General features: G+C 34.5%; 1 protein-coding gene across 4 annotated transcripts in view; it reads right to left on the bottom strand.

The window, feature by feature from the left end:
- LOC129804577 (protein bric-a-brac 1-like) overlaps positions 1-27,976 on the bottom strand; it is a 98,466-nt gene that overhangs the window by 10,796 nt on the left and 59,694 nt on the right. Inside the window, exons 5-7 of one of the 4 annotated variants that reach the window (XM_055851994.1) lie at positions 7,371-7,818; positions 1,533-1,592; positions 851-1,450 (exon numbers count right to left, since the gene is read on the bottom strand). In XM_055851994.1, coding sequence (XP_055707969.1) covers positions 851-1,450; positions 1,533-1,592; positions 7,371-7,818 — 1,108 coding nt within the window. The remainder of the gene's footprint in view (positions 1-850; positions 1,451-1,532; positions 1,593-7,370; positions 7,819-27,976) is intronic. The other 3 variants (XM_055851995.1, XM_055851996.1, XM_055851997.1) reach the window with 3 other exon arrangements.

Below are 27,976 nucleotides of genomic sequence, written 5' to 3'. Positions count from 1 at the left end.
CCCATTTTTTTCTGACAAGGGTTTCTGGTTTCTCGGGTTTCGCGATGCAGAAATTGGGTTTTTCGGGTTTCGCGATGAAATTTTTGGGTTTCTCGGGTTTCGCGATGCAATTCTTGGGTTTCTCGGGTTTCGCGATGCAAAAAGTGGGTTTCTTGGGTTTCGCGATGCAATTTTTGGGTTTCTCTTCGCGGTGCAATTCTTGGGTTTCTCGGGTTTTGCGATGCAATTCTTGGGTTTTCGGGTTTCGCAATGCAAAAAGTGGGTTTCTTGGGTTTCGCGATGCAATTTTTGGGTTTCTCGGGTTTCGCGATGCAATTTTTGGGTTTCTCGGGTTTCGCGATGCAAAAAGTGGGTTTCTTGGATTTCGCGATGCAATTTTTGGGTTTCTCGGGTTTCGCGATGCAAAAAGTGGGTTTCTCGGGTTTCGCGATGCAAAAAGTGGGTTTCTCGGGTTTCGCGATGCAAAAAGTGGGTTTCTCGGGTTTCGCGATGCAAAAAGTGGGTTTCTCGGGTTTCGCGAAGCGTTTCTCGGACAATGGACGAGGGTTTCTCAATATGAGTTACCCCTTGCATATCTCCTAACACGCGACGACAGCGCCTCCAGTGTTGATTTCCCAAAATTCATTTATTCTAAAGATTTATCAACAATTTCAAGACCTTTCATTTTCCCTCTGTAAAAATTTAAATAAATTCGGTAGCACGGAAGTTTTAATCATTTGAGTGGCAAAAAACTGTAAAATGATTTTGCCTAGATTTCAGGGGCAGAGCAATTGACTGAACTCAATCAATTAAAAAATCTTTGCATAGTGTTAATTGAATTTGCAGAACACAGAAATAATCTCTCTACCACCTTTACCCATTTGGCTCGGTGTCATCATCGTCACAATCTCCGGCGTCACGATGATCCCGTGCATCGATTCATGCTCCATCCCACTCTGATCCACATCCATACTCGTAGACGCCGACACGATGGAATGATGCACTGAGGGTTTAATGTCAGGCTGCTCATGGAGATGACTGTCCGACGGGCTGGCATTGGGATGTCTCTGGGGCTGCGGAGTTGGTGGTTGAGTCTGTGGTTGCTGTTGCTGTTGCGTCTGCACTGGGGACTGATGAGGATTTTGCTGTTGATTCCCTCTGGATTGCTGCTGCTGCTGCTGCTGGGTAGCCTGCTGGACCTGCTGCTGTGCCGCCTGTGACTGCAGATGAGCTTGCTGGGGCAGTGGAGGTGGTGAATGTGATTGCTGCACCTGCTGAGTCTGGCTATGCTGCTGCTGCTGTTGCTGCTGCTGCTGCGCATGAGGATGATGTGATGCTTGATGATGGGTCTGTGGATGCTCCAATTGATGAATTGTATGAATATGGTGATTCTCCATTTCGAGAGTTTCGGAGGGATCCATTGAACGAAGTGTCTCAAGTTTTATCCTGACTTCCCCATTTGGTGTTGAATCTGCAATATTCAAAGTATCCACACATCAGTAATACCTTGCCCCACGTCAAAATTACGATGCATGAAAAAAGGAAATCCTTACGATAGCTTGAATAAGAGCTTAATGGTTCAGGATGTCGCTCAGGTGTTACAAATTCTTGAACTAAAATTGATATGAACATTAGGGAAAGGATTCCAAAATAAATTTGTTTTTGTTATTATAGTTCCAATAGCACTTTTCTAAATCCTCTTTTTTTTTTTTTTAAAAAAAAAGCATACTGTGTTTGTTTTTAGTATATTTTACACCTTAGAAAATATATAATTTAAGTTAGAAATTAGAGCATAATCATGGAAGAGAAAATTTATAAGGGACAAAGATATTTTTAGTTTGTACAATTTTTTATGAATATAATTAATAAATTCATGCAAGTTGTCATTGAAATTTTCAAATAAATATTTTACAATTAAAAAAAAAGATGGCAAAGCGTCCCAGCTTTGCAGAATGCTCGAACTCACGAGATAGAGCTCCCCGTGAATTAGTTTTTCGCATGATCTTTTGGATCAAATTGATTCATAAATCACAAAAGCATTTGAAAATCAAAAAAATCGGTACTTAACCGGTTCATTACCGATGAAGACAGATGCAGCCAGATTTAAAATTTTAATACCTGTCCAGAAAATCCAAATTTAACCAAATCGGTTGAAAAATGAGCCCTCTAAAGTGATTGACCTTTGACCATCAATAATTTAAAATAGAGAATTTTCCGGTCATGAATGTGTTTGGATGAAATGTTCGCCTGGACTACCTCTAAAACGGTTTGAGGAATCTTCGTTTTTTCCATTTTGTTTTTTACACTTTTGTTTTTCCCAGTTTGTCTTTGGAAACTTTGTCTTTGGAAATCTTGTCTTTCATACATTTTGTACAAGTAGCGGAAATTTTGTTTGCCATACAGAAAATTTCCCTTTGTCCCAAATGACGAAACTAAAAACTTCCCCAAACACAAAAAATTTCCCTTTGCCCCAAAGGATGAAACAAAAAACTTCCCAAAAGACAGAAAATTTCCCTTTGTCCCAAATAACGAAACTAAAAACTTTCCAAAACACAGAAAATTTCCCTTTGCCCCAAAGGACGAAACCAAAAACTTCCCAAAACACAAAAAACTTCCCTTTGTCCCAAATGACGAAACTAAAAACTTTCCAAAACACAAAAAATTTCCCTTTGTCCCAAATGACGAAACTAAAAACTTTCCAAAACACAAAAAATTTCTCTTTGCCCCAAAGGACGAAACAAAAAACTTCCCAAAACACAGAAAATTTCCCTTTGCCCCAAATGGCGAAACTAAAAACTTCCCAAAACACAGAAAATTTCCTTTTGCCCTAAAGGACGAAACCAAAAACTTCCCAGAAGACAGAAAATTTCCCTTTGTCCCAAATGACGAAACTAAAAACTTTCCAAAACACAAAAACATTCCCTTTGTCCCAAAGGACGAAACTAAAAACTTTCCAAAACACAAAAAAATTCCCTTTGCCCCAAATGGCGAAATCGAAAACTTCCCAAAACACAGAAAATTTCCTTTTGCCCCAAAGGACGAAACCAAAAACTTTCCAAAACACAAAAAATTTCTCTTTACCCCAAAGGACGAAACTAAAAACGTCCCAAAACACAGAAAATTTCCTTTTGCCCCAAATGACGAAGCCAAAAACTTCCCAAAACACAGAAAATTTCCTTTTGCCCCAAAAGACGAAACTAAAAATTTCCTAAAACACAGAAAATTTCCCTTTGTCCCAAATGACGAAACTAAAAACTTTCCACAACACAAAAAATTTCCTTTTGTCCCAAAGGACGAAACTAAAAACTTCCCAAAAGACAGAAAATTTCCCTTTGCCCCAAATGACGAAACTAAAAACTTCCCAAAACAGTGTTGTAATTTCTTTATTTAATGAAAAATATACTTGCTTAAAATAAATGAAAGATAAGATTTCCAAAGACAAAGTTTCCAAAAAACAAAGATTACCGAAGACAAAGATTCCAAAGACAAGCTGGGAAAAAACAAAAGTTTAAAAAAGAAAATGGAAAAAACAAAGATTCCGCAAACCACTGTAAATTACTTACTGTACATTTACAGTTTAATGCAAATGCACTATACAGAAACTGTTAGGATTAGTGAGAAACTGATAGGAATGTAGTCTAATTCTTATTTTGGTTATAATTATAAACTGCTCCTCGGCTTAATGCCCAGCGCACAATAAATTTTGTTTATAAACATGTTTTCAAAATTTCCCATGAGAATGAGCGAGATGACTAGATCTAGATCTCACTCACTCCAAATAAAATGTCGAAAACATGTTTACTAAACAAAAGTTATTGTGCGTTGGGCATAAGCCGTAAGTTTGTCCAATAAATAAGTCAGCAATAAATAACATGATATTGATACAGTAGACTCTCGTTAATTCGGCTCCTTTAACATCGGGCTACTTTTTAATTCGGGCAGCAGTTAAATTTGAAAAAAGTTTGTTGACATTATTTCCAGTTCGATTATGATTATCAAGTGAAGCAAATATGCTCAAATTTGTCATGCTTTTGTCTCAGTTGTGATGTGATTTTTCATTATTAAGGTGCTTTCATGAAATTTACAGTCAATATTACCATGTAAACTTAATATGAGTATGCAGGTAAACAAAAAATCATTGCATTTCAAACAATTTGATGCCCGAATTTCTCTCTAATTCGGGTGACATTTCGAACCCAAATGCCTGATTTTGAGAGAGTCTACTGTACTTTCTTTGTTAATGGCTGCGACACACTTTCGGTTTCAAAATTGGACTGAACTGAATTTAATTTAGTATGATGTTCAAAAGACGAACAAGTGTGCGAAAGAACAGGTTAGACATATGCGAAACTTTTGAGAAGAAAGAGATGTGAATTTCGACTTAGATTGAATTTGGTCGGCAGAAATATAAATAGTGAGTGAAAAATGAAATTCGGTTAGTAATGGCACTGGAACACCTTTTAGGTCAGGAAAATTTCATATAATCGAAATTCACATCCCTTTTGTTCTTGAATGATTTGCATATACCTATCCCACTCTTTCGGACTCTTCTTCTTTTAAACGTCATAAGAAATTCAATTTAGTTCAATCTATTTTTGAGACCGAAAGAGTGGTATAAATTTATGCAAATCCTTTGAGAAAGAAAGGAACGCGTATTTTGATTTCATGAAATTATCCTGATCTAAAAGGTGTGTCAGAGGCATAAAATATTAAATATAAAAATCATTGTAAAAGGGGCCTAATTTATAAAAATTAAAGTCTAAGATAGTTGTAAGGTGGAAATCTCTTTAATTTTTTCTTGCAAAAACTTGCATGAAAATGTCGCTCTTTTAACTCTAAATTGAGTACTGCTCAAATTTTGATCTTTTGCTGACCAAATTTCATTTTTTCCTTGATTTTAATTTTTTACAGATATTTTTAAATACAATCCTTCAATTCTGAGATAAATCTGTGAGCTTTGAAACGTATTTCAGTTTACCCAATAAAGATCTTTTTCCCTCCGGTACACCTTTTAGATCAGAAAAATTTCATGAAATCTACATTTGCAGTCTTCTTCTTATAAATATCAAAAGAAATTTAATTTGGCTTATCAATTTTGAGTGGAAATTTTAAAAGGCATGCCGGGGCTATCAAATTTAAAGTATGAAATTTTACAATGAAAAAAAAAACTGGATCGAAAATATACTTTAAATTAAGAGTTAGCTACATGTTAGGGTATCTTAAAGCTCTTAAAGTGATCATAAAAAATAGTTTTTTTTAGTCTTTAAACAGATTTTTTTCATAATTTATAGCACAAAAACTGCTTCAGAACACTCAAACAGATTATTTAAATAAGAACAGTTTCAATAAACTGTTTTTATAATTACGGTTTTGGAGCATATCTACTACAACCACAACATTAAATCAAATGTTTTTATAAAAATGTTCAACAATTAAAATTAAAACGAAGCGAAATAGTAAAGGGTCCTGTAGGGGAATTCAGTAATTTTCGTGGCATTGTCGTGCGTGAGTTCGAAACCTGACAATGCCATTCGAGCTCTTTTTGTCATACATCATATGAGTTCGAAAATGCAATTCATTGATTTTCTAATGAAATCCCTTTACTTGATTTTATAAAAATACAGTACGTCTTGGTTGATTTGTTTAACAAAATTCATTGTAATTTTAATTGCCAGAAATCTCAAATATGTGACTTCTGACAATGCCACGTGAGTTGAAGTGACAATGTCACGGCTACAGAACCGCATTTTCGAAAAAGCTCTTTTAAGATTCGAACCCAATTTGTCATATGGAATTACCAGAGCGTTACAGAATTCCCCTCCTGGTCACAATCCCGAAAGCCAAAATCTCATCATAGCTACTCCGACGATTGGCACCCGCGCTTGCCAGAGACAAAAGAAAATTTTCCGTGGTTTTGGGAAATTATTCCACACATTATCATCGTATAATTTCATCCCTTTCAAGATTTTGACTGTTAGGAATTTTGGCTTTTCGGGATTTTGGCTTTCCGGGACTTTGGTTTTTTGGGATTTTGATTTTTCCGATTTTCTATTCATTCTAAATTTCGGCCCATTCGGAATTTTGGCTTTTTAGGATTTCGACCTCTTTAAGATTTTGTTTTTTGGGATTTTATTTTTTCGGAATTTTGGCATTCCGGGATTTTAACTATTTTGAATTTTGGCTTTTCAAGATTTTGGCTTTTCGGGATTTTGGTTTTTCGGGATTTCGACCCATTCGGAATTTTGGCTTTTTGGGAATTTGGTTCTTCGGTATTTTGATTTTTGCGATTTTCTATTCATTCTAGATTTCGGCCCATTCGGAATTTTGGCTTTTTAGGATTTCGACCCCTTCAAGATTTTGGTTTTTCGGTATTTTATTTTTTCGGGATTTTGGCTATTTTGAATATTGGCTTTTCAGGATTTTGGGTTTTCGGGACTTTGGTTTTCGGGATATCGACACATTCCAAATTTTGACTAATTGGGATTTTGGGTTTTTGGGAATTTGGTTTTTCGGGATTTTGATTTTTACGATTTTTTATTCATTATAGATTTCGGCCCATTCGGAATTGCAATTCCTTCAAGATTTTGGTTTTTCGGTATTTTATTTTTTCGGGATTTTGGCTATTTTGAATATTGGCTTTTCAGGATTTTGGGTTTTCGGGACTTTGGTTTTCGGGATATCGACACATTCCAAATTTTGACTAATTGGGATTTTGGGTTTTTGGGAATTTGGTTTTTCGGGATTTTGATTTTTACGATTTTTTATTCATTATAGATTTCGGCCCATTCGGAATTGCAATTCCTTCAAGATTTTGGGTTTTCGGTATTTTATTTTTTCGGGATTTTGGCTATTTTGAATTTTGCCTTTTCAGGATTTTGGCTTTTCGGGACTTTGGTTTTTCTGAATTTCTACCCATTTGGAATTCTTGTTTTTTTTGAGATTTTGTTTTTTTGGGATTTCGATACATTAGGGATTTTGAGTATTCGAAATTTTGGCTTTTCGGGATCTTAGCTTTTCGGCATTTTGGTTTTTCGGGATTTTGACCTATTCGGGATCTTGGCTTTTCGGAATTCTGAAGTTTTTTGTCATCGTAAAGTTTAAGTAACAGAAGCATCAGCTAATAGAAAATAATAATTTTCAATAAGCCGAAATCTGTTTAATGTGACCGAGCGAATTACTGATTTATTAAAAATCATTCATAATCAGGCTAAGTCGGCTAAATCCCAGCCCTCAATTTCTAAGTTATTTCACGATTATTTTTATTATTATTTCAATTTTGCAATTCTCTTTTTCTCTCTTTTTTTTTAAAATAATTTCGCTATATTGAGGATAGAATTTTAGGAAAAAGAATGAAAGAAAGCTGTTTGAATTTGAAAAATAAAATGACTCACTCGATAAGTCTCTGGTGTCTGAACTGGGTGTGCAATTCAAGTCGACATGTTCGGTGACTGGAGTGGCTGAGGGAGCCGGTGGCTCCGGGGCAAAATCGAGGAAGCCCATTGAAACACCCATTAAGCCACCATTGATGCCCATTCCCATCCCTAGGCTCGTCATGGTTTTTTGATCACGTGCCAACACCTGACGTGGCTCAAGCACAACTACTGCACCATTCTCCACGTCCGGATCACCTCGGCTACTCAGTCTCCTCCTGATGGACTCCGTACTGCCCGTGACACTTGTCCTCTCACCACAACTCACTTTTTGGTTGTTTTTGGTACGTTTTGTGGTTGTCGGTGGGATTCTTCCTGAATTCCTATCGCAACTCCTGCCCTCGCCGCTCTCAGTCACTTCTTCGCACAAACATCGGATTTTCAATTTTTCAGCTGTTCGCAGGAGACTCTGATGAAGCCACCGAGAAAGAGACACGCAAAAAAAAACAAGGAATGTGATATGAATTTACGAGTCTGATAAAAAATACTTTAACAATTCACCCAACTTTCACATTTTTCTCACACTCATTCCTTCACAAAATATCCCTCACGTGCGTTTCCTCCTCCTCCTCCTCCACATTCTCACCCTCATCGTAAAATACTATTTTACTGCCACTTCCGAATATTTATTGTAACACACATCGCTGCCTTGGTGTGGGTGCGTGAAAGAAAGTCAAGGAAGAGGAAACCTCTCTCATGCAAAATTTGGTGGTTTTCCTCAATTCCCCTCCACACACTGCACTTTGCCTTAGTGTGACTTTGAATTCGGCATTCCCTACAGTCCTCGTGGACTATTAAATTTTTCACCCATCGTAAAAGAGATCTTCACATCTCTTATGACATCATTATTATTTAACACGTTACGGGAAGAAAGATGGAGGGAGTGGTATGCAGAGGAAAACAATAAAAAGAGAGAGAAACGAAAACAAAACAGAAAGATTGTAGAGGAAAATGCGATTAAATGATGATGGAGACTTGTATAGCCAAAAATGATTCTTCTTTCCTCCACATTGACTCTTCATTTTAAGTCCATGTTGCCTTTTTTTTTGCTATTCTCTTGTAAATAGCCTGAATACCTTTCTAGATGATTCTCATTCTATACTCATCACAATTGGTACTTAAACGGGGATATTCACTTTTTCAGAGAATTTTATTTAGACTTTCAAGAGAACAAAATTAATTCCTGTTAATAACACAAATATTTAAATTTTAATTTAATAAAAAATATCTTTAAAAAAGTGTTGTAATTTTTATTGAATCTCTGGCATAGTTTTCGATGTGGAAAAATTCATGAATTAAAATTCACATCCCTTTCTATCTCATTTTTTTTGCATATGCCTATCCCACTCTTTCACACTTAAATTGAATCGAACTAAATCGAATTTCTTGTGATGTTCAAAAGAAGAAGAAGAAGAGTGATTAAGAATGATGCAAAATGTTTGAGATAGTGACGGGATGTGAATTTTGATTTCGTGAAATTTTCTTAATCTAAAACTGTCATGTAACCAAAAACATTTATTCTATATTCAATTTTAATTAGTAAAACCTTAATAAATCAAGAATATTCTAATCCAGGGCTGTGTTAAAAGAAAAGCCGAAGTGAATTTTGTGGTGACTGTTGGCATTCTTCGAAATGCCGCGAAAATTCACGTAGAGAAAATGAGAGGTTTTTTTAATGTGGATATTGTTTAATTCCTTAGAGTTAAGTCATTTTCACAAGAAAATTCTTTTAATAATTTAGTTGAATACAGTTATTTGGGTTAATTGTGAATAATTGTCGATATTATAACAAAAACATTGAGAAGAAATTTTGAGCTGGAAGAGTCATATTCTTTTGAGCTGTCCCAAAATTCAGGATAAGTTTGAGAAAAACCCTTTTGTACAACACTATTTTGGTTAATAAGGAATGCAAAAGTACATATTACAAGAAGGGACACGACCTGCTAATAAGGATAAAATAGAGAAGAAAATATTTTGTCGCATTTCAGAAATTTTTTGCAACCGCAGCGCCGCCAGACGTTTGTCAAGTGAGTTATTTGTATCTCTATCTCTCTCTCTCACAGTTGAATTGCGCGCGATTTAAGAACTTTCCATTTGAAGCGATATTTTCATTTAATTTCTTTGTATTTCTGCAAGATTCAAGTAAAAGGATGTGTAGTGAAAAGGTATCCGTCTTCCGACAAAGATATCAAGAAGACAATTTCTTTCTATATGAGTTTTTATTTCTGTTATGTCTTTTTGGCGCAAAAATATTCATCATGGCACCGTGAATGAACGAGATTAGTGTTACCAGGATGGCTATTTGTAATTTCTATTAAAATTATCAACACAAAATTTCCGATATTACACGGCTTTTAACGAGCACAGGTCTGTTCTAATCAGTTCATATAGTTTCTATTGATCAGAATCATGTTAATCTTTGTGCAATTTACGCACTGCATATGGAGATTTCATTCCCAATGCAAATCAAAATCTAAGTTCAAGCCTCCTGCGCAACTTTTAGATCAGAAAAACTTCATGAAATCAAAATTCACGTCGCTTTACCTCTCAAACTTCTTGTTTATTGCACTTATTCGCACTCTTCTTCGTCTTTTGAACATCGCAACAAATTCAATTTAGTTCAATCTAATTTTGAGTGCGTAAGAGTGTGAAGAACATACAGAAAACGTTTGAATATGAAAAGGATTGTGAATTTTGATTACATGAAATTTTCTTGATCTAAAAGGTGTACCGAAGCCATCATCATCGAAAATTGATTTGATAGCGAACTATAACTATGAAATGGTATTAAAAGCACACACTTCGCCTTTAACAGAGTCTTGAAAGTAAAACATCAATCTTCCGAGAGTTTAAAACAAATTACAAACGGGGAAAGCTTTATATTATTTAGCGTGAAATAAAGAATCGATGAAGCGAAATTCATTAAAAAAAACGGTCTGACTTGTATCTTTTCAAGTGGCAAGTGATCACCTCAATCACCTCAAAGTTGGCGTAAGTGAGCATAAAAACCTAAAAAAATGACATACATTTTCAGCGACCTAAATCTTTCAGTCAGCAATCAAAATTGATTTTAGGAACTAATTTCGCCAAATGAAAATGATTGCTTGGAGCATAAGAAATCCAAATGTTTTCAGAACAAAGTAAATATCAGTAAAGTGGTAGATCGTCCATTTTACTATGCAACTTTCCGGGTTTTGGATCCATGTAATATTTTAATGTGGATTAAACTGATTAAATTGTACATAAATGAAACACTTTTACGAATATAACACCTAAATTAATGATCGTGAAAATATTTCAACTCCGATTTTTTTTCATATGGCTCCGACACAACTTTTAGATCAGGAAAAATTCATGAAGTCGAAATTCGAATCCTTTCCTTATCACGTACTTTACATATGTCCATCTCATTCTTTTGCACTCTTCTTTTTCTTTAAACATAACATCAAATTCAATTTAGCTCAATCGAATTTAGAGTGCAAAAGAATGAGATAGACATAGGTAAAACGCACGAGAAAGGGATGTGAATTTTGATTTCATGAAAATTTCCTGATATAAATAGTGTGCCGGAACCATAAATATTTTTTTCCAGCCATTTTACCATCCTATCCAATTTGGATTTTTCTTCAAATCGACCAAAATTATTGGAGAAAACCCCTAAAATTTTAATCCAACCTTTTGTGCAAAATTACTGGAAATTTTGATTATCCACCTATCGCCTTTTAATTAACAAAAATTATTTTGTATAACTAATTTCTCGGAATACTTCCTGTTTGCATTTACGAAAAAAAAGTAAATTCAATATTTAAATTTTTACGGTTGGTTGCCGGTTAGATAGTTGTTCAATAAAATTCCAACTAGAATATACCTCAACTTCTTGATTGAATAACCTCCCGCTCTCTATCTTGTGTGTCGCATAGAGCAAAAAACGAAAAAGCCAAGAATAAGAAGAGTTTCAACGGCCTTGAACCTACTTCTTGAGCGTTGGAAACACTTGCTTTTGCCACTTCCTGCTGCGTGTATTGATTAGTTAAGCCACCCATTCTTTGTCTCTTCTTTCACTACTCTTTTCTCATCTTCATCCATTTTCCCCTTATACACATTCACATATTTTGCAGAAAACATTTCACTCTCTTTCCCACTTAAAAGGAATTCCAAAGAATACTCATCACACAACTTTTATCCTATTCTTCACTCCCTCAACTTCATTGACTTCTTTTTTTTCTTTAGATGGGCGTCTGAGTGCCTCCCCCAGTTTTCCAAGCTCAAATACCTTTCCCATGTGAGGGAGAGACTGTCGATGAAATATTGAAGGTGTGGTACAATCACACAAGTCAAATTATACCAACGAAGAAAAAGAACTTGTGGGGAGACGTTAGAGGTGATAGCGATGGGAAAAAAGTGGCAAATAACTCTTGAATACACTCATCGTCAGTCACCCAACATAAGAAGATAATGATGATAAGGAAATATAAATAGAGACACGTCAAGGTGTGTGTGTTTTCGTAAAGAGAGAACACCCCAAAAAGTTCCAACACACCCTCTTTTATTTGAAATAGTTTTAGACATTGAGAAAATTACAAGTGAAACCTTTCATGTTAACATTTAATATATGGCTTTAAAAAGCCTTAAAAAAAGGACAGACACAGGCAAAGAAGAATGACATATAGGATTTAATACAATTGAATGTTTTAATTGGTAAATGAATTGTTCATTGCCGCTTAAAATCGATTCAAACTGATCCGAGATTCTAAGACCTTTCCAATAAATACAGACTTGTTCAAATCGGTTGAGAAATACGCTCTTTAGAGCCTTATATTAACCTTTCACCTTGGAAAATCGGTATTAGGGTAAAGTGATACAAGTTGTACATAGTAAGGTTACAAGTTGGACAATTCGCCGGTACAAATTGGGCATGGCTTTTTTCTTGATAAATAAAGTACAAAATTTATTTATAAGCACAAGGAATCAAATTATAAAATTAAAGCATGAAAAATATACAAATAAAAATGAAGTACTAAATTTATCAAGAAAAAAAGTCCCGTCCAAATTGTACCATCCATTGTCCAACTTGTACCACTTTACCCTAGTGTTATTAAGAGTTATTTAAGAGCATATTCGTATATGGAATAAAGATCAGTATACAGAACCTCCAAAACACATCATTAGAAAATTAAAATCAATTGCACGATGTGTTTTTCAGATATCCTTAGAAGGACATGGGAAGAAAATGAAGATCATGTTAATGAAATGTAGGTCGATTTCTGGACCATTTTCTTTTTCATTGTGCTCTTTATAATCTTGAATAGTCTTGTCTAATAAAGTCAACTTTTCTTGTATTATTGAACTAATAATATTAAATGATTTAATGTGATCTATTCGAAATAAAGACCAGTCTTATTGTGTATCAACGTAACACTTTGAACACAAGAAAAAATATTTATCTAAGGACATGGTAATTTTGTGATGAAATTCGTAGGTTTATTAACCGTGTAATCATTTTCCAACAAAATAATTTTCTTTATTTGATTTTAAGCTTTTTGACCGATTGAAAGTTCTCTTGTCTTTTCTCTCTTATCTTAAGATTTTTTGAATAGGTCTATAATCACAATGTAAGGAATTTTGAGCCATCATTAATTTGTAAGTGAATAATATTATGGCAAAAACAAAAAATATGAACTCGAATTATAAAAAACGTACAGGATGCTAGATTTTTTGAGTATAACATAGTGAAGAAACTTTTTTAAATTTATTCGAATTTTTTAAAGATCAAATTAAAAAAAATGTACATGATAAACAATCATCAAAATTACGCTTCAAAAGAAAACGTGTATAAATCTATTTTAACTTACATTTTTAATTTTAAATATCAGTTTCTCAAAAGAAAATTTGGATCAAAAACAAAAATAAGCAACAGATAATTAAAATTTTTAAGCAAAAAGTTTTTAAGCAAATTCATTTAAAAAAATCGCCTGCGGGTTATGCAAATTGTATTAATGCATAATGCCATTTCACGAGTTTTCGCGGTCCTGAAAATGTGCATAGTCCCGGGATTGAATATATTTACTAATAATAAAAATATTCTTAAAAATCATTCCTTAATCTCCAACTTTTGCCTAAACACACAACTTTTTTCGGCCAGAGAGTATAGAATAGGGTAAGTGTGCCAAATTCCGGCCAGCTTGCAATTTCGGCCACCTTTTCTCGATTTCCATGAATTTTTATATTTTACGTACTCTAGAGATTATACAATGCAAAATAATAACAAAAAATGTAGCTTCGTCAAACGAGATGACGTGAAAAAGATATTGGAAGAATTCCCGAAGGGCAAGGAACTATGAGAATGAAGCTGGCCTAAATAGGGCACGAAAGCTATGTCTATATTTTTATTCATTTTAAAATGTATTAAGAATGATTTTTGAGTAAATAAAGACGGTAAACTCTTTACAAGGTTCCCAGCAACACTCTTTCAGAAGAAAGAATAAAAAAATCAATTTGTATTTAAAATATTACATTTCAAACTTGAGACTTTGACGCTTGCATGCAACTATGTCGAAATTTGGCATACTTGCCCTATATGGATTAATTTAATAAAATATTCTACTATCGTGTTGAATTTATCAATGATCTAGTACAAACATAAAATATTACAACGTTATATCAAAATTTTGATTTTTTCGGACTCCAATAGAGTCAACGAATCCAATAGAGTCAACGGACGTGGAAATAATTTGTTGACTCTATCGAGGTCCCACTGTATTTGAAAGAATAAATGTGTGAGTCATGGGATCGAACAAGCTCTCTGATAACTTTTCCCACCAACACGAAATTTTCCAAAAAAGAACATTTCCGAATTTCCCATTTCAAACCTAAACTATTGTATGCAATTCGGTATCTCTCTTTCACTCTGCAATTTAGCATTTTTCCGATATTCCAGGAGGAGCCCTTTGGCGAGAAGTGAATCGGAACAGCTGGACTGGGATTTGTTTCGACGTTGAAACAAAAAAAAAACCAAAACGACACACGAAATTCATGTGGAAGCGAAAGAGAGATATACTTTGAAACATAGCCCTGGAATAGTGCACCAAAAGAAGCCCCTGTATGGATTCAGGGGGGTACGCTTACCACCGGCACCCCAAGCATAGAAAACTCATCAGATAGCTCCTCTGTTCGCACTCTCGGTCCCCATCATCTATGCGAATTACGTCGCACAGAGAGCACTTTTACCACCCAACGGCATCAGCTTGCCGTTTACTTGCCAGTCACTCAGTCAGCCCCAAACCCCCAACCACCAGCGTCATGTCGACTTGCACCCACAGGCAGCAGGAGCACAACTCTCAGTGGCGGCAGCAGCATCAAGCTCAATCGTACAAACAGAAAACACTAATACACGCCATGATTGCTTTTGTGTACAGCTACACTCCCATCGAACCATCCTCCCGGTAGTCAAAACCCTCTCTATTCCCCACACACACCCCATTCCAGAAAACCCTAATTCTCTGCACCAGAGCTTTTTTTTCCCTTCTATCTGCGTCCTGCCTCCACATTGGCACACACAGTGCTTTTTCACTTTGGCATGTCTCTTATATATACCAATATTAAAAACATAGATAAAGATAGGACTGGTATAGTAAGGACCAAAGTTTCGAGTGGCAAGCCGAGGGAAAGGTAGAGGGCCGCAGTCAGACAGAGGCCGGAAAAAATCCATGAAAAGAAGAGGCTTTTGCATTAAAAATTGCTGGCTTCTTTCATCTTCTTCCTGGTGTAGACGACAGTAACCATTGATTTTTAGAGTGTGTTCACATAATCGCAATTGTAATAATATAAAAGCTTTAAGAAGAATGACTGCTTAAGAATATAGAGCTACTTTCATCGAGTGCACAAAGTTAAATAAAGTAAAAACTGTGGAATAAAGCGCTTATTTTGAAACCTTACTTCTCAAAGTGGAAATAAATCTCGTAAGGCTAAAAACATTCATCTTCTAATAGGGTAATGTTTGGAATTCCGGACAGTGCAGGGGACAAAATGATTTGAAAGTTTGGACTTTGATAATCTAGTAATAGTAGTACAGTGGGACCTCGATGAAGTCAACCCCCGGTAGAGTCAATCTCCATTAGAGTCGAGAGCTATTTTTTACTGTACGGGTTCTACGGACTCCGATAGTGTCAACTTGGACCCAAATTGACTCCGATAGTCAACTTTTCTTGTATTATTGAACTAATAATATTATATGATTTAATATGATCTTTTCGAAATAAAAACCAGTCCTATCAGCCAAACCAAAAACCAGTGTATCAACGTAAAACTTTGAACACAAGAAAAAATATTTATGTAAGGACATGGCAATTTTGTGATAAAATTCGTAATTATATTAACTGTGTAATGATTTTGTATTACTTGTGTATCTTGTATTACTCATTAAGGGAACCAATTCTAAGCCATGTGGCACAAATCTGGGGTTCCAATAACAAGAAATTAATAAATAAAATTAAAAGAGCACAAAATAAATTGATTAAAGCTATTTTCCACTTAAATAAGTTTACCAGAAGCCATACATTATACAAAGAATTAAAATTACATCCTATCGAAATTATTATAAAAATACAACAAATAATATACATAAGAATATAAATAAACAAATCCACGCACAAAACCTGGTACAAATACATGAAGAAAACGGAATAAATAAAGGAAATGTTATTAAGATCAAACCAAAGATAACTAAATTTGGAATAAACTCAATACACTACCATGCAATAAATATTTATAACAATTTACCAAGTGAACTTAAAAATATAAATGAAAATGTTCAATTTAAAGAATTTAAGAAGTTGTTGATAGATGCGCTTTAGGAGAAATCATCAGGGAATCGGTTGCAACAAACAAAAATGAATTGTATAGTCTTAATTTAAAATCTATGGATTTGTAAGACACTATAAGTGTAACAATAAAATTGAAAGTTAAAATTGAAATTTTCCAACAAAATAATTTTCTTTACGTGATTTTAAGCTTTTTGACCGATTGAAAGTTCTCTTTTCTCCTGTCTTTTCTCTCTTGTCTTAAGATTTTTTGATTAGGTTTATGATCACAATGTATGGAATCTTGAGCCATCATTGATTAGTAAGTGAATATTAGGGCAAAAAACAAAAAATATGACCTTGAATTACAAAAAAACGTACAGGATGCTAGATTTTTTTAAGTAAAATCATTCCTTATTCTCCAACTTTTGCCTAAACACACGACTTTTATGGGCCAGAATTAATTGAATTTGAATTCATATATCAAAATTTCACATTTTAATTGATTTTTTCGGACTCCGATAGAGTCAACGAATCCAATAGAGTCAACAGGCTTGGAAATAATTAGTTGACTCTATCGAGATCCCACTGTACTTATGCAACTCTAGATTAGTTTTAAGAGAGATCTAAACTCTAAATTGGTTTGTCCGGAACCTAGAATACTGCATTATCTGGATTTTTTAATTTCATCCTACTCGTCTTGGTTGTTAAAGAAATACAGGTTTAAGGGGTCTAAGACTTGCAATCTTTCAAATTATGGACAAAGAAAAATGATACGCTTTCAAAAGACGATGGGGATCTCAGTGGCGCAATAGGCAAGATCATTGGGTCTTGAGCGTTGAGACCTTTGACTCGACTCTTACAGCAGCTGTGAGTTCGAGTCCCGCCCGGTGCAAGCGACTTAATGTCTAGAAAAAAGACATTTTCACATGGGTCCCGGTCAAAATCCCGAAAGCCAATATCCCGAATTCTTAAAAGTGTCATATTGCACCCGCGATTGCTGGAGGCAAAGGGAAATCTTCTGTGTCTCAGGAAATTATTCTGAACATTTTCCTCCATATAATTTTATCCCTTTCACGATTTTGTTTGAACATTCGGGATTTTGGCTTTCGGGATTTTGACCTTTTCGGGATTTAGGCTTTCGGTATTTTGGCTGCCACCGTTTCACTTAGTAATAAAACGTATTAAAATGCATCGCCTCTGCCCAAAAAACTTCAGGAGCACAGAAGAAGCATTCACCACGGGGAAGGCGTTCCTGGACGATCTACGATCAGCAGATTCTTCCAACAAGGGGCCCATTGTAATAGCAAAAAAATGTATCTCGATACGATTAATAATAAAAGACGATATCAGCCATGTAGAAACCAAGGAAACCAACAATAAGATAAGATTCAATGCTAGAAACGTTCTTAGGGTTTACAATTATAGGGCTTAAACTACTACTTCTTAGGGCATTAAACTTACATTATTCTTTGATAATATTTACTTCTTACAAATTTATCAAAACACAATACTGACCATTAAGTTTCCTCATAAAATTCAGTTTTTTAACAGACAAGACCATTATTTCCCATTGTTAAAACCAGTGACAAATTTTATTAAACTTTCAGCCAATTTTAAAAACTACCAACTGTACATAGTAATAAAATTACAAAACTAAGTTTTTATTTCGGGTTTTCTTCATAATCTTCCAAAGTCAATCTGTTTTTGATCATTCAGCGAAAATATCTTTTACTGCCATATTCTTGTCTCTGATAGCTACAACTTTTATTCCCCAAGAAAATGTTCCCGATCTTCGTGATATGATGGTAAACGTGGTAAACTAGTATAAATTTGTTGTTCATAAATGTCAACATAAATTTTAACATGCCTGAAAGTTGAATCGAGCCAAAAAAAAAACTTGAGACAAAATATACGATTATCTGTTTGAATTTCACTATGGCAATAATCGATAAATACCTAGATATGGCATTCAAGCCCAACTCCGAAAGGATACTTCCTTAGACAATTCAATTGTGTATTGTCTCTCATCCTTTTCCCACTTGACTCTTTCCTCATGAAGATTTTTCGAAGATGGTACAGGGAAAAAATTGTGCCATGGAGTACGGTTCTGTGTTGGAGATGCTTCATTGCTTTAGGGGGTATGAGAAGTTGTGGGGTTGTATTTTTCGGGGAGTTTGGACCGAATTGGTTGATGGAGAATTGTCGGCGCACAATTGGGGAGATTGAGGCTGGGAATTTGAACGAACATTTCTGTGAGTAGGGGATGAGTATCGGTGGAAAGTCATCTCTGGCAAAAATAAAATTAGAAGAGTTCTTTTCTCCTCACTGTTTTTTTTTGGCTCGGTACACCCTTCTCCTGGGTTTTCCCTATCCCTGCACTATGCTGTGTATGGTAGTTCTCAACTCCACCAATAGACATTGCTCCATGAATATACGGGGAGGTCCATTTGAATTGGAACGTTTCAAAATGCTTTTTTTTCAAAAATGAATTTCATCGATGTGAACGAAAACGGTCAGAAAATCAAAACATTCAAAATTTAGGAATCTACTTAAAATTCGATATGGTACGGATAATGGCTCCAAGTCAACTAAAGAATACTACGTTACACAACTAAAGGCTGGGGTGGAATGATAACTTTTCTACAACATCGAGTCGATAGTATCGATAAATCTATATCTGCTAGATTAAGTGAATGTCGACTATTTACACATTGTTTGGACATTCTTTGAGACAGTCTTAAAACAATTTTACTATTGATAAATGTCCATATTTGTAACAGGAAGTGGATCTATCGCTTAACTTTTTGAAAATCGACAGTCGATAGTATCGAAAATAAGTTATCATGTCACGCCTGTTTTCAAAAAATTGACACTCTCTTATTTTTTTATTGCAAAATTATGAGGATTCAAACGAATTTGCATCCAGCCTTGTTTGGAACGTCCACTCCCTCTCACTAAAATGTTTGCGTACCTATAACTTCAGAGAGCCCTTTCTAAAATAATTTGCCTATACACATTCATTGTTTCAGTGCGCTTATAAAGAATAAAACGGACTGTTATTAAGCAAAAAATGACCACAATATCATCAGTATACTATAAAGTGGGGTAACTGGATCGTTTTCCGAAGAGTGCTACTTAAACGCTTGTTCTTGGACTGATGAAATTCTTTTTTACTTCTTCTAAATCCATAGAATTATTCACTGTTTCATTCAGAAACATAATATAAAAAAAACTATCAAAAATATTAAAGAAAATTTATAAAATAATGATAATACTGAAATAAGTCAGCATGCACTAACTGGGTCGCCTTTTCGCTAATTCACTTTTAATTAAACCTTTGGATTTAAAATACTTTTTTAACAAGGAAAAAACAATAAATGTTTTCAATCAACCAGGGGGGGAATTCTGTAATCCTGTGAAGTGATCATCTGTCAAAATTGGTGAACGCTTCACTGAAGTGATAGCAAAAGAGATTCTGTAACTGCGATAGCTTCACGTGAAAGGATCACTTTGAGGTTATGTGTTTCACTTGTCAATTTTTCGGTGAAGAGATGATGTTATCACTCGGTGAAGCTATTGAAAATTTTATCCATACTCAGCTTGAAAAACAACACTACATTATTTCTAATACTCAATTCTAGTGTTTTTCATTGTTATTTAGTTCAAATTGAAGAAAATCTGAAATTTAATGAAAATTTCAACACACTTCCCCTTTCTGCTTCACGCAAAGGTACAGAATAACTTTTCTAGCAGTCGTGAAGGGAAGCTCGTGAACCTTTCACTAGAAAATCGTTCACTAGTGAAGCATTCACTGAGAGAAACCCGAAAAAGTTAAAATAACATTCCGGAAATGTTAATTTTACCCTGCAGTATTGATCCAAAATCGGTGTAAATATTACCCTTTTTAGGTGTATTAGGGGTTAAAATTACCCTTCTTTCATGTTGATTTTACCCTCAAAATGTGTAAAATTAACATTAAAAAATGTTGATATATTTTTACACCTAAAAAGTGTTAAAGTTATGAGAAAAAAAAGTTAATCGCACCCTGTTTTTTTTCTCAGTGTTCACCGAGTTACAGAATTCCCTCCCAGCTGTCATTAGCGAAAATATCACTGCTAGAAAATTTTGAGTGAAGAACCCAGCTGGCACAAGATTGAAATGAGTCAATTACACTCACTTATTTAATGGATAAAAATATTATTTTTGCTTTTTCTCAAACTTGAATAGTTACTGTAGTGCAGAGGTGTGCAAGAAACCGTTGAAACCGAATTAACGTCAAAATAAGTTTGTTATAGTACCGTTTTGACCATTGACGTATATGTTTCATTTGACGTTAATTCGGTTTCAACGGTTTCTTGCACACCTCTGCTGTAGTGACTATATTACCGAAATAAAAATAAAAATATTATTTTAAGTGGATTAGTCATAAACGATCCAGATAGCGAAGCGCCCGAATTAGCACACTTGACTATATAGTTTTAAAATTATACCAATCTAAACTTGGTTACAGTTCAATTCGATCATCCTGTGTATATATTTTTCCATCCTCTATAGACAGCAATTTGTACATATCTCTATACTCTCTATTCTGCTGTATTTTTGTTTTCTTCATTTCATCCCCAGCCTTTTTTTTTGTTTTATATTTTGAGGCCAATTGGATCGAGAGGGGTTGTTGTGCTAGAAAACTTTCAGCAGTTTCCACATATGAAATTTCTCTATTTGGTGAAAATTATATCCCACTTCCAAAAATACATAATATAATCGTTTTATGCACATAGAATTTTGAGAGCTTTCACCCATCTTCACTTTCAATATATGGAGCTTTCTTGAGCTTTCCCTCGTCACTTTCACTATCCATAGGTTCAAGTTGAACGTCTCCAGAAGGGGAGACGCTCTATTCTATCCCCATCAAGGGGTATGAGTGAATTGTTGTAATTTTGTTAGTCAATTCTTCTCAACAAACTTCTCAATTGCTAAGCATACATTGGCATTATGTATGTGAAATATACGAGGTAAATCCTATACTAGGGTTTAGGGTGAGAAAAAAAGCTTGTGCTTTCGTCGTATTGATTGAAGAGGCCCCAAGCGATACTCTTTTTTTTTTGAGCATAACCAATTCATTCAGTTCCCCACAACAATCGAAAAGAAAATCGCCTAGAAAGCTCAACTTGCAGGATTGATCAATAGAAATTTGAAGCTATCCCTGTGATTTTCTTTGTTTCGCAAATCAATTCTTCTACAGAACCTAATATTAAGGGATGTGGACTGAGGGTAGAAAAAAAAAGTTGATGACGATTGGTGATTGGAAGGGGGAGTATATCCTCAAAAACTTTGAATTCAGCAGCCCATACCGCATCAGTTCCAGTAGCGCGACACACACAAGATGAACCCAACTAAATCAATAAAACTCCACCCGGATTCTAGCCCCCCTACCACCCTACCCTTACCCAAACCCTACGGCTCCTGAGTATGTCTCCAACCATTAAGTTCCCCTTGCCCTCCTTCCCCCTGACACTATCGAACGCTCCCAACTTCCTTCTGTTAGCATCCACTGCTGAGATCCAGCATAGCGTTACAACATCAGGCGCCCACTGCGGCCCATCCTATGCACCCATCCTACATCCTCGCAGCCTCAGTCAGTCCCAGTCGTTCCATTCACCATCTCACTCGCACTCATTTCGCACTCTTGCTCTCTTCCACTTCCACCCAGTTCCCAACTGCAAAGAACAAAGTGGTAGATGTGCCTGTGGTAATTATTGATTTTGTGTAGACGTTTTTTTTTCAGCTCTATACCCGCACTCAATTGTGACTGTGCCACCACCCACTACCCATCCCATGCCCCAATCCTCCATTCGTCCATAAGCATCTATCTATATACATGCTCTATGCCATCTATACATATTTGGTCTCCCTCAGCACTGAACGTTCTCTCAGTTTTTGGAGAACTCTGGGGCAGAATTATTCTCTTTAACCCCCATCCTCAACCTTCCCAAAAAAAAAAGCTCCATTTGATTCTCTCTCACCCATTCGCCTCCCTATCTTTGTATGTGTGTGAAAATTCACGAAAAAAAATCGACGCAGTTCTATAAAACAGTTTTTTCCCAGCGCTAGAATCTCTCCTTCATTTCCAGAGGCATATATCCAAATACCACCCAAAGAGAGTGAGAGAGAACAAGTGAGACACTGAAGAGAAAATGAGAACCACATTGTGACAATTTTCTCATGCTGGAAAAATGTAGATGAATAATCTCCATTGAGATCCTTTTTTATGCACCCTTTGAGAAAGCTATATAATACAAAAAATTCAGGACGAGGAGATAAGAAAAGTAAAGGAAAAGAAGCTCTTTGACCAATCAAAGAAATGAATTAGAGGTGAATGTTTAAGAACACAAAAAGTTTAACTTCCATAGCATATTTTTTTTATACATAGAATCTGTTCTTTCTTTTTTATGTTTTATTTCTTTTAGGGTTTTTATCAAGATACTGAGATAGGAATACTCCACTTAAAAGGGAAGTCTATGCATTAATAGAGAGGAGAAAAAACAAAGCGATAAGATTCGAGATAATGTCATTTAAGTAGGGGTCATCGAAGACCGGCAGTCAATATCTCGTACCGTTTGAATTTTATATGGGTCAAAAAACTGAAAAAAGACCAAAAAATGATCTTTTATTAGGTTAATTGATAAGCAGTACCTTTTGAAAATGCACATTTCAAAATTTAAGGCAATATACCTTATATTGTAGTAATTTGTAGCCCTGAGAAGCCAAGCGACTAGTAAGCCTTAGGGAAAATTGGGGCAAAATTTGTCAAATCGAAAATTTCAATATTCACTATTTTCTAAAATAAAAGAGACTGAGGCTTGAAATTTTTATTTTAGATAGCCTTCATGAACCTTCTTAAACTTACAAAGTTTGAAGGGATTCGAGGAAGGATTATGTAAAATAAAAAATAATGAAATTTTGAGCCCTATTTTTGGAATATTTGGCTTACAGAAAATATCAATACTGATTAGCTCAATTTAAGTTCGAAGATAATTTTTCTCGTTAAAATAGAGAAAAATTATCTTCGACAAAGTTGTAGAGGAATAAATTTCCTATAAAAATATGTCTATTTGACATTTTTAACGTTTGCGAGAGTAAAATGTCACAAATTATCCGAAGACTGACAAAATTTGCCCCAGCAATTTTGAGAATCTCCACAAAATCGACTTTTAGAAAACAATTCGAAAATCACATTTCTTTCGAGATAGAGAAAATTGTCTTCTTCAATGTTGTAGAGCAGTAAATTTCCTATAAGAATATGCTCATTATAAAACGTTTAAGTTTTCTCAGAGCTCGTGAAAGAATTAAATATGCGTTTTGACAAGTTTTGCACCAGTCTCCCCTACGTAGTAAAATTTTTGGAAATTTTCCACTATAAAAAATGCAACGATTATCGTGTGTAATAGGAGTTTGGTAGGGTGGGGCAGTTTTACCCGTGTATGACTTTATAAAATTTTAAAAACAATAAATTATAGTCAAGTGTGCTAATCCGGGCGCTTCGCTATCTGGATCGTTTATGACTAATCCACTTAAAATAATATTTTTATTTTTATAATATAACTATTCAAGTTTGAGGAAATGCAAAAAAATATTTTTATTTATTAAATAAGTGAGTGTAATTGACTCATTTCAATCTTGTGCCGGCTGGGTTCTTCACTAAAAATTTTCTAGCAGTGATATTTTCGCTAATAACAGCTGGTTGTTTTAAAACATTTATTGTTTTTTCCTTGTGCAGAAAAGTATTTTAAATCCAAAGGTTTAATTAAAAGTGAATTAGCGAAAAGGTGACCCAGTTAGTGCACGCTGACTTATTTCAGTATTATCATTATTTTATAAATTTTCTTTAATATTTTTGATAATTTTTTTATATTATGTTTCTGAATGAAACAGTGAATAATTCTATGGATTTAGAAGAAGTAAAAAAGAATTTCATCAGTCCAAAAACAAGCGTTTAAGTAGCACTTTTCGGAAAACGATCCAGTTACCCCACCTTAGTAATATGCGCAAAATAAACTGTATACTCTTAAATAGCCTTAAACCAACTGAATTTAGTTTGTTTGAATATGGTTCATAAACGTTTGATAAATGAGACTTTAAAAATCATCATTGCCATAAAACTGCCCCACTGTCCCATAATTAAATGATAAGTCTACCTTAGGATCTTTAACGTGCTTCCTCTTCTCCTCCAAAACGATGTTTTTTGGGATTGCTAGAAAACGTGTCGAGCGATTTTTTTTTCATTTTTGGATATGTGTTAGAAGTTGCTTCTGAGTGAATTTTGTCCATATAATATTAAAATGTCATTTAATAATTCCTATTAACGGTTTTTCAATGTTAAAGGTTTAAAAGGCTCTAGAGAGCGCATTTCTCAAACGAATGATATCATGTTTGAGCTCGTTGGAAAGGTCTTGGAATTTTTGGCAAGCTTTAACTGATACCAATTGATTATGAACGGGAAATGAACAAATATCATTTTTGTCCGAAAATTAATTGTTTTGCACCTAAGCTTTTGTTAAATCTTTTGAGTGATTTATAAATTGGCTCAATCGATTGTTAAATGGCAAATAATAAAAAAAAGTATTGTTGAGGTATAGCATCTAAGTCATGAGTTCGAGCATTTCTCAAAACATTAGGACGCTTTGACATCTATTTTACTTTTGTATACAACCGGTTACAATCGGTTCTGAATCAACAATAAACCGAATCATAACCGATAACTATTTTTTAACGAAATTCATTTATATTATTCCTAAGGTATTTTGAGCAATGTTTTGAGTGATTTATGAATCGGATTAAACCGGTTTTGAACCGGTAATGCATCGATAAGTAATTATATAATCCGAAAATCAGTTTGATTACTCCTAAGCCATTTTGGGCGATCTTTTGAGTGATTTACGAATCGGTTTAAATTGGTTTTGAACCAGTAAACTGTAAATGATGCGAAAGTAATTTTGAGGTATACCATCTCAGTCAGGAGTCCTAGTATTTCGCAAAGCATGGAACGATTTTTCACTTTTTTTGTTATTTTAAGCTGTAAGAAGCATTTTGGCCGAAAATCAATTGCTTTTTTTATCTTGAAAATATATAAAAAGCAGGGGGGTGACATTAGCTCTAAAAAATGCGACCGATTTTAGTGTAAATTTTTCCCTGTTTTCGTACACATTTCCCGAGATATCTCCAAAACTACGTAGGTTGCCAGTTTAGGATTTTCGGTTGCCTCTTTGTTATTAAATTGGCTTTTATTTTTTATTAGTATTTTTTGCTAATTCATTCTGCAATGACAGAAAACAGCTAATAAACTCAAAAGCTTTTTCGGCACACTAGAAACATATGGGAAACATAGGAAATGGCATGCCTCTGATAAAAAGTTTAAAATTGCACTTCTCTTTAATTCATCTACAAAATAAATTATTATAACAATTAATAGCTTAATTTAGTTTTATTTTTTAAATTTCATACAAGATTATGATTTGTGTCCTCAACATTAGCAGATATCGTTTTATATTTTTTGAAATTAAAAAAAAATGAAAATTGTGCTTTGGTTTTCTAAATCAGATCTCCTTAAGTGTCCAGATTAAAGTCCCCCTTGACAGTATTAATAGTATTAATTCTCCAAATAAAAAAAATATCTCAATTTTTCGTGAAACATTTCAATTTTGTTAAACTAGGGTAAACTCATGATATTCTTTTCATATCAAAAACACCTCAAAGCGGTCAGATGAATGAAGAAGAGATATGAAGAAGGAAGTTGTAGGTCAAGGGGGTTGAAATCATAAAAATATTTGTGGATGAAAGAGAATCCTCCGAGTCTTTTGGGTCTAACATTTCCTTCCATGTGGTCGTATATATTGTACGATATAAAAGTGAAAAGGAATTGTGGAAGAGTAAAATAACACCATAAAATAAAAGTCAAATCCATTGAGGAAAAAGTTACGTTGAAGAAAACACACCAAGAATAATAAAAAAGAAGTGAAGAAAAATATGTAAAGGAAGAAATACAAATACAGTGCAATCGATATCATATGTGTGATATGTATAAATATAAAAAAAAAACTTTTCTATAACTTACATAGAAGAAAAGAAGGATGAAAAGGGGAAAATACATAAAAACATCTTACTGGAGCCATACACCTCGCTATTTCTGAGATGTTTGCTCTTATGGCACCAACTAAGAAAACTGAGCGACAGAAGAGGAAGAAGACGAGAAGAAAATACATGAAATGCATTGTACTTATATAAGGACGAGTATATCAAGGAGTAAGGGTTACAAGTACACCTCGTGTACTAACATCCACCCAAGATGCAAGAGGATCAACAGTTTGCACGCCATTTATGGGATGCAGTCACTCCTTGAAAGAGAGCACTAGTTTGTTGAAAAGCAAAGATGCATCTCACACGTTGAATAAACTTTCAAGGTTGAACGTGATTAGAGAGCTTTTAGTGGTTTACCCCATAAAATATTATATGTGAATCCTTCCCACTCAAAATTTTCACTTTCAGTTAGATTAAATTTGCACATGGAATTTTCCGGGTACGTAATTGTGTTTATATTAAAGCAACATGGGGAACATACTATTTTAGTCATTTTAGTACATACGATTCATTACGTTGATTGTAGTTTACACAATAAAAATAGTGGTTTTAAAGTTTAAAGCAAATCTAATTATACAATTATACAATGCATGTAAATGATTTGAGGATTTTTTTTGTATATATTTCGCACTTATTCAATTAATTGCTGGACTTGAACTTCATTTTATATTTACACAGTTTCACACTTTAAACAAACTTTAAAAATTTCATTACAAACTCATTGAAGACTAAAAAGTCATCCTCGATTTTAATTTGAAACGGAACTTTAAGAGGCTAATCAGTGCTTAACCTTTTAAAGTCGAATGGGTCACCCATCGGTGATCAACACTCGTCCTTAAAGGAATAAAACAAAACATAAGTGACTTTCCTTGATGCTATCATAAGATTGTTAAACTATAAAATTAAAAATGTGTAAAAGAGATCGTAGTAAACTGAACTAATAATAGGATGAGCCTAGAGTAAGAAGTACAAGTACGCACTGTCTTAAGTGGTAGAACACTCGCTTTATGATCCAAGTGTTTCGAGTTCAAATCTCTTTTAGGTTACCAGAAATTTTTCTAGCATTCAATAAATTCGAATCACATTGAGTGAGCTTTACTGCACTTAATTTTACAGGCCACGGAAACCCATTGCAGAATGCTTGTACTTATGAAATTAAATGCATTACAAATTCTTCACAATTGCGCATATTAACATTTCCAAGAAGGTATTTTATTTTCTGAGAAGATTTATCCGGGATCTTGGAAAGTTAAAGTATAGTAGTAGCACTACTGGTGGTGGTGGTAACCCAACAAAGATTACTGATTTTAAGGGTGCGTTTACGTATTCACAGCTGAGGATCAACTGATTATCATTTGCTAATAGCGCACCATCTTAAAGCATATCAGCTTATACGGGCTTCAGACTAGAGACTTATGACTGAGACTTAGAGGTTAAGTCATAGTCTGAAAAATTCAGGTTGTGGCTAAGCCCAAAAATTTGAAGACTTATGCCCTAGACACACTTACGACTTAAGCCGAGAGACCACTTTTAGTGGAAAATGATGGAAATGTAGTATACCCATTATTTCTAATATGTATAATTCCGCTAAGCCGTCTCTTGGCTAATCCTCAGGTCTGTCAAGGCCCTTAT

This window comes from Phlebotomus papatasi, chromosome 2 (genome assembly GCF_024763615.1).
Source record: "Phlebotomus papatasi isolate M1 chromosome 2, Ppap_2.1, whole genome shotgun sequence".
In the NCBI taxonomy this organism is placed as follows: domain Eukaryota; kingdom Metazoa; phylum Arthropoda; class Insecta; order Diptera; family Psychodidae; genus Phlebotomus; species Phlebotomus papatasi.
This window is presented reverse-complemented; position numbering and strand designations above follow the sequence as displayed.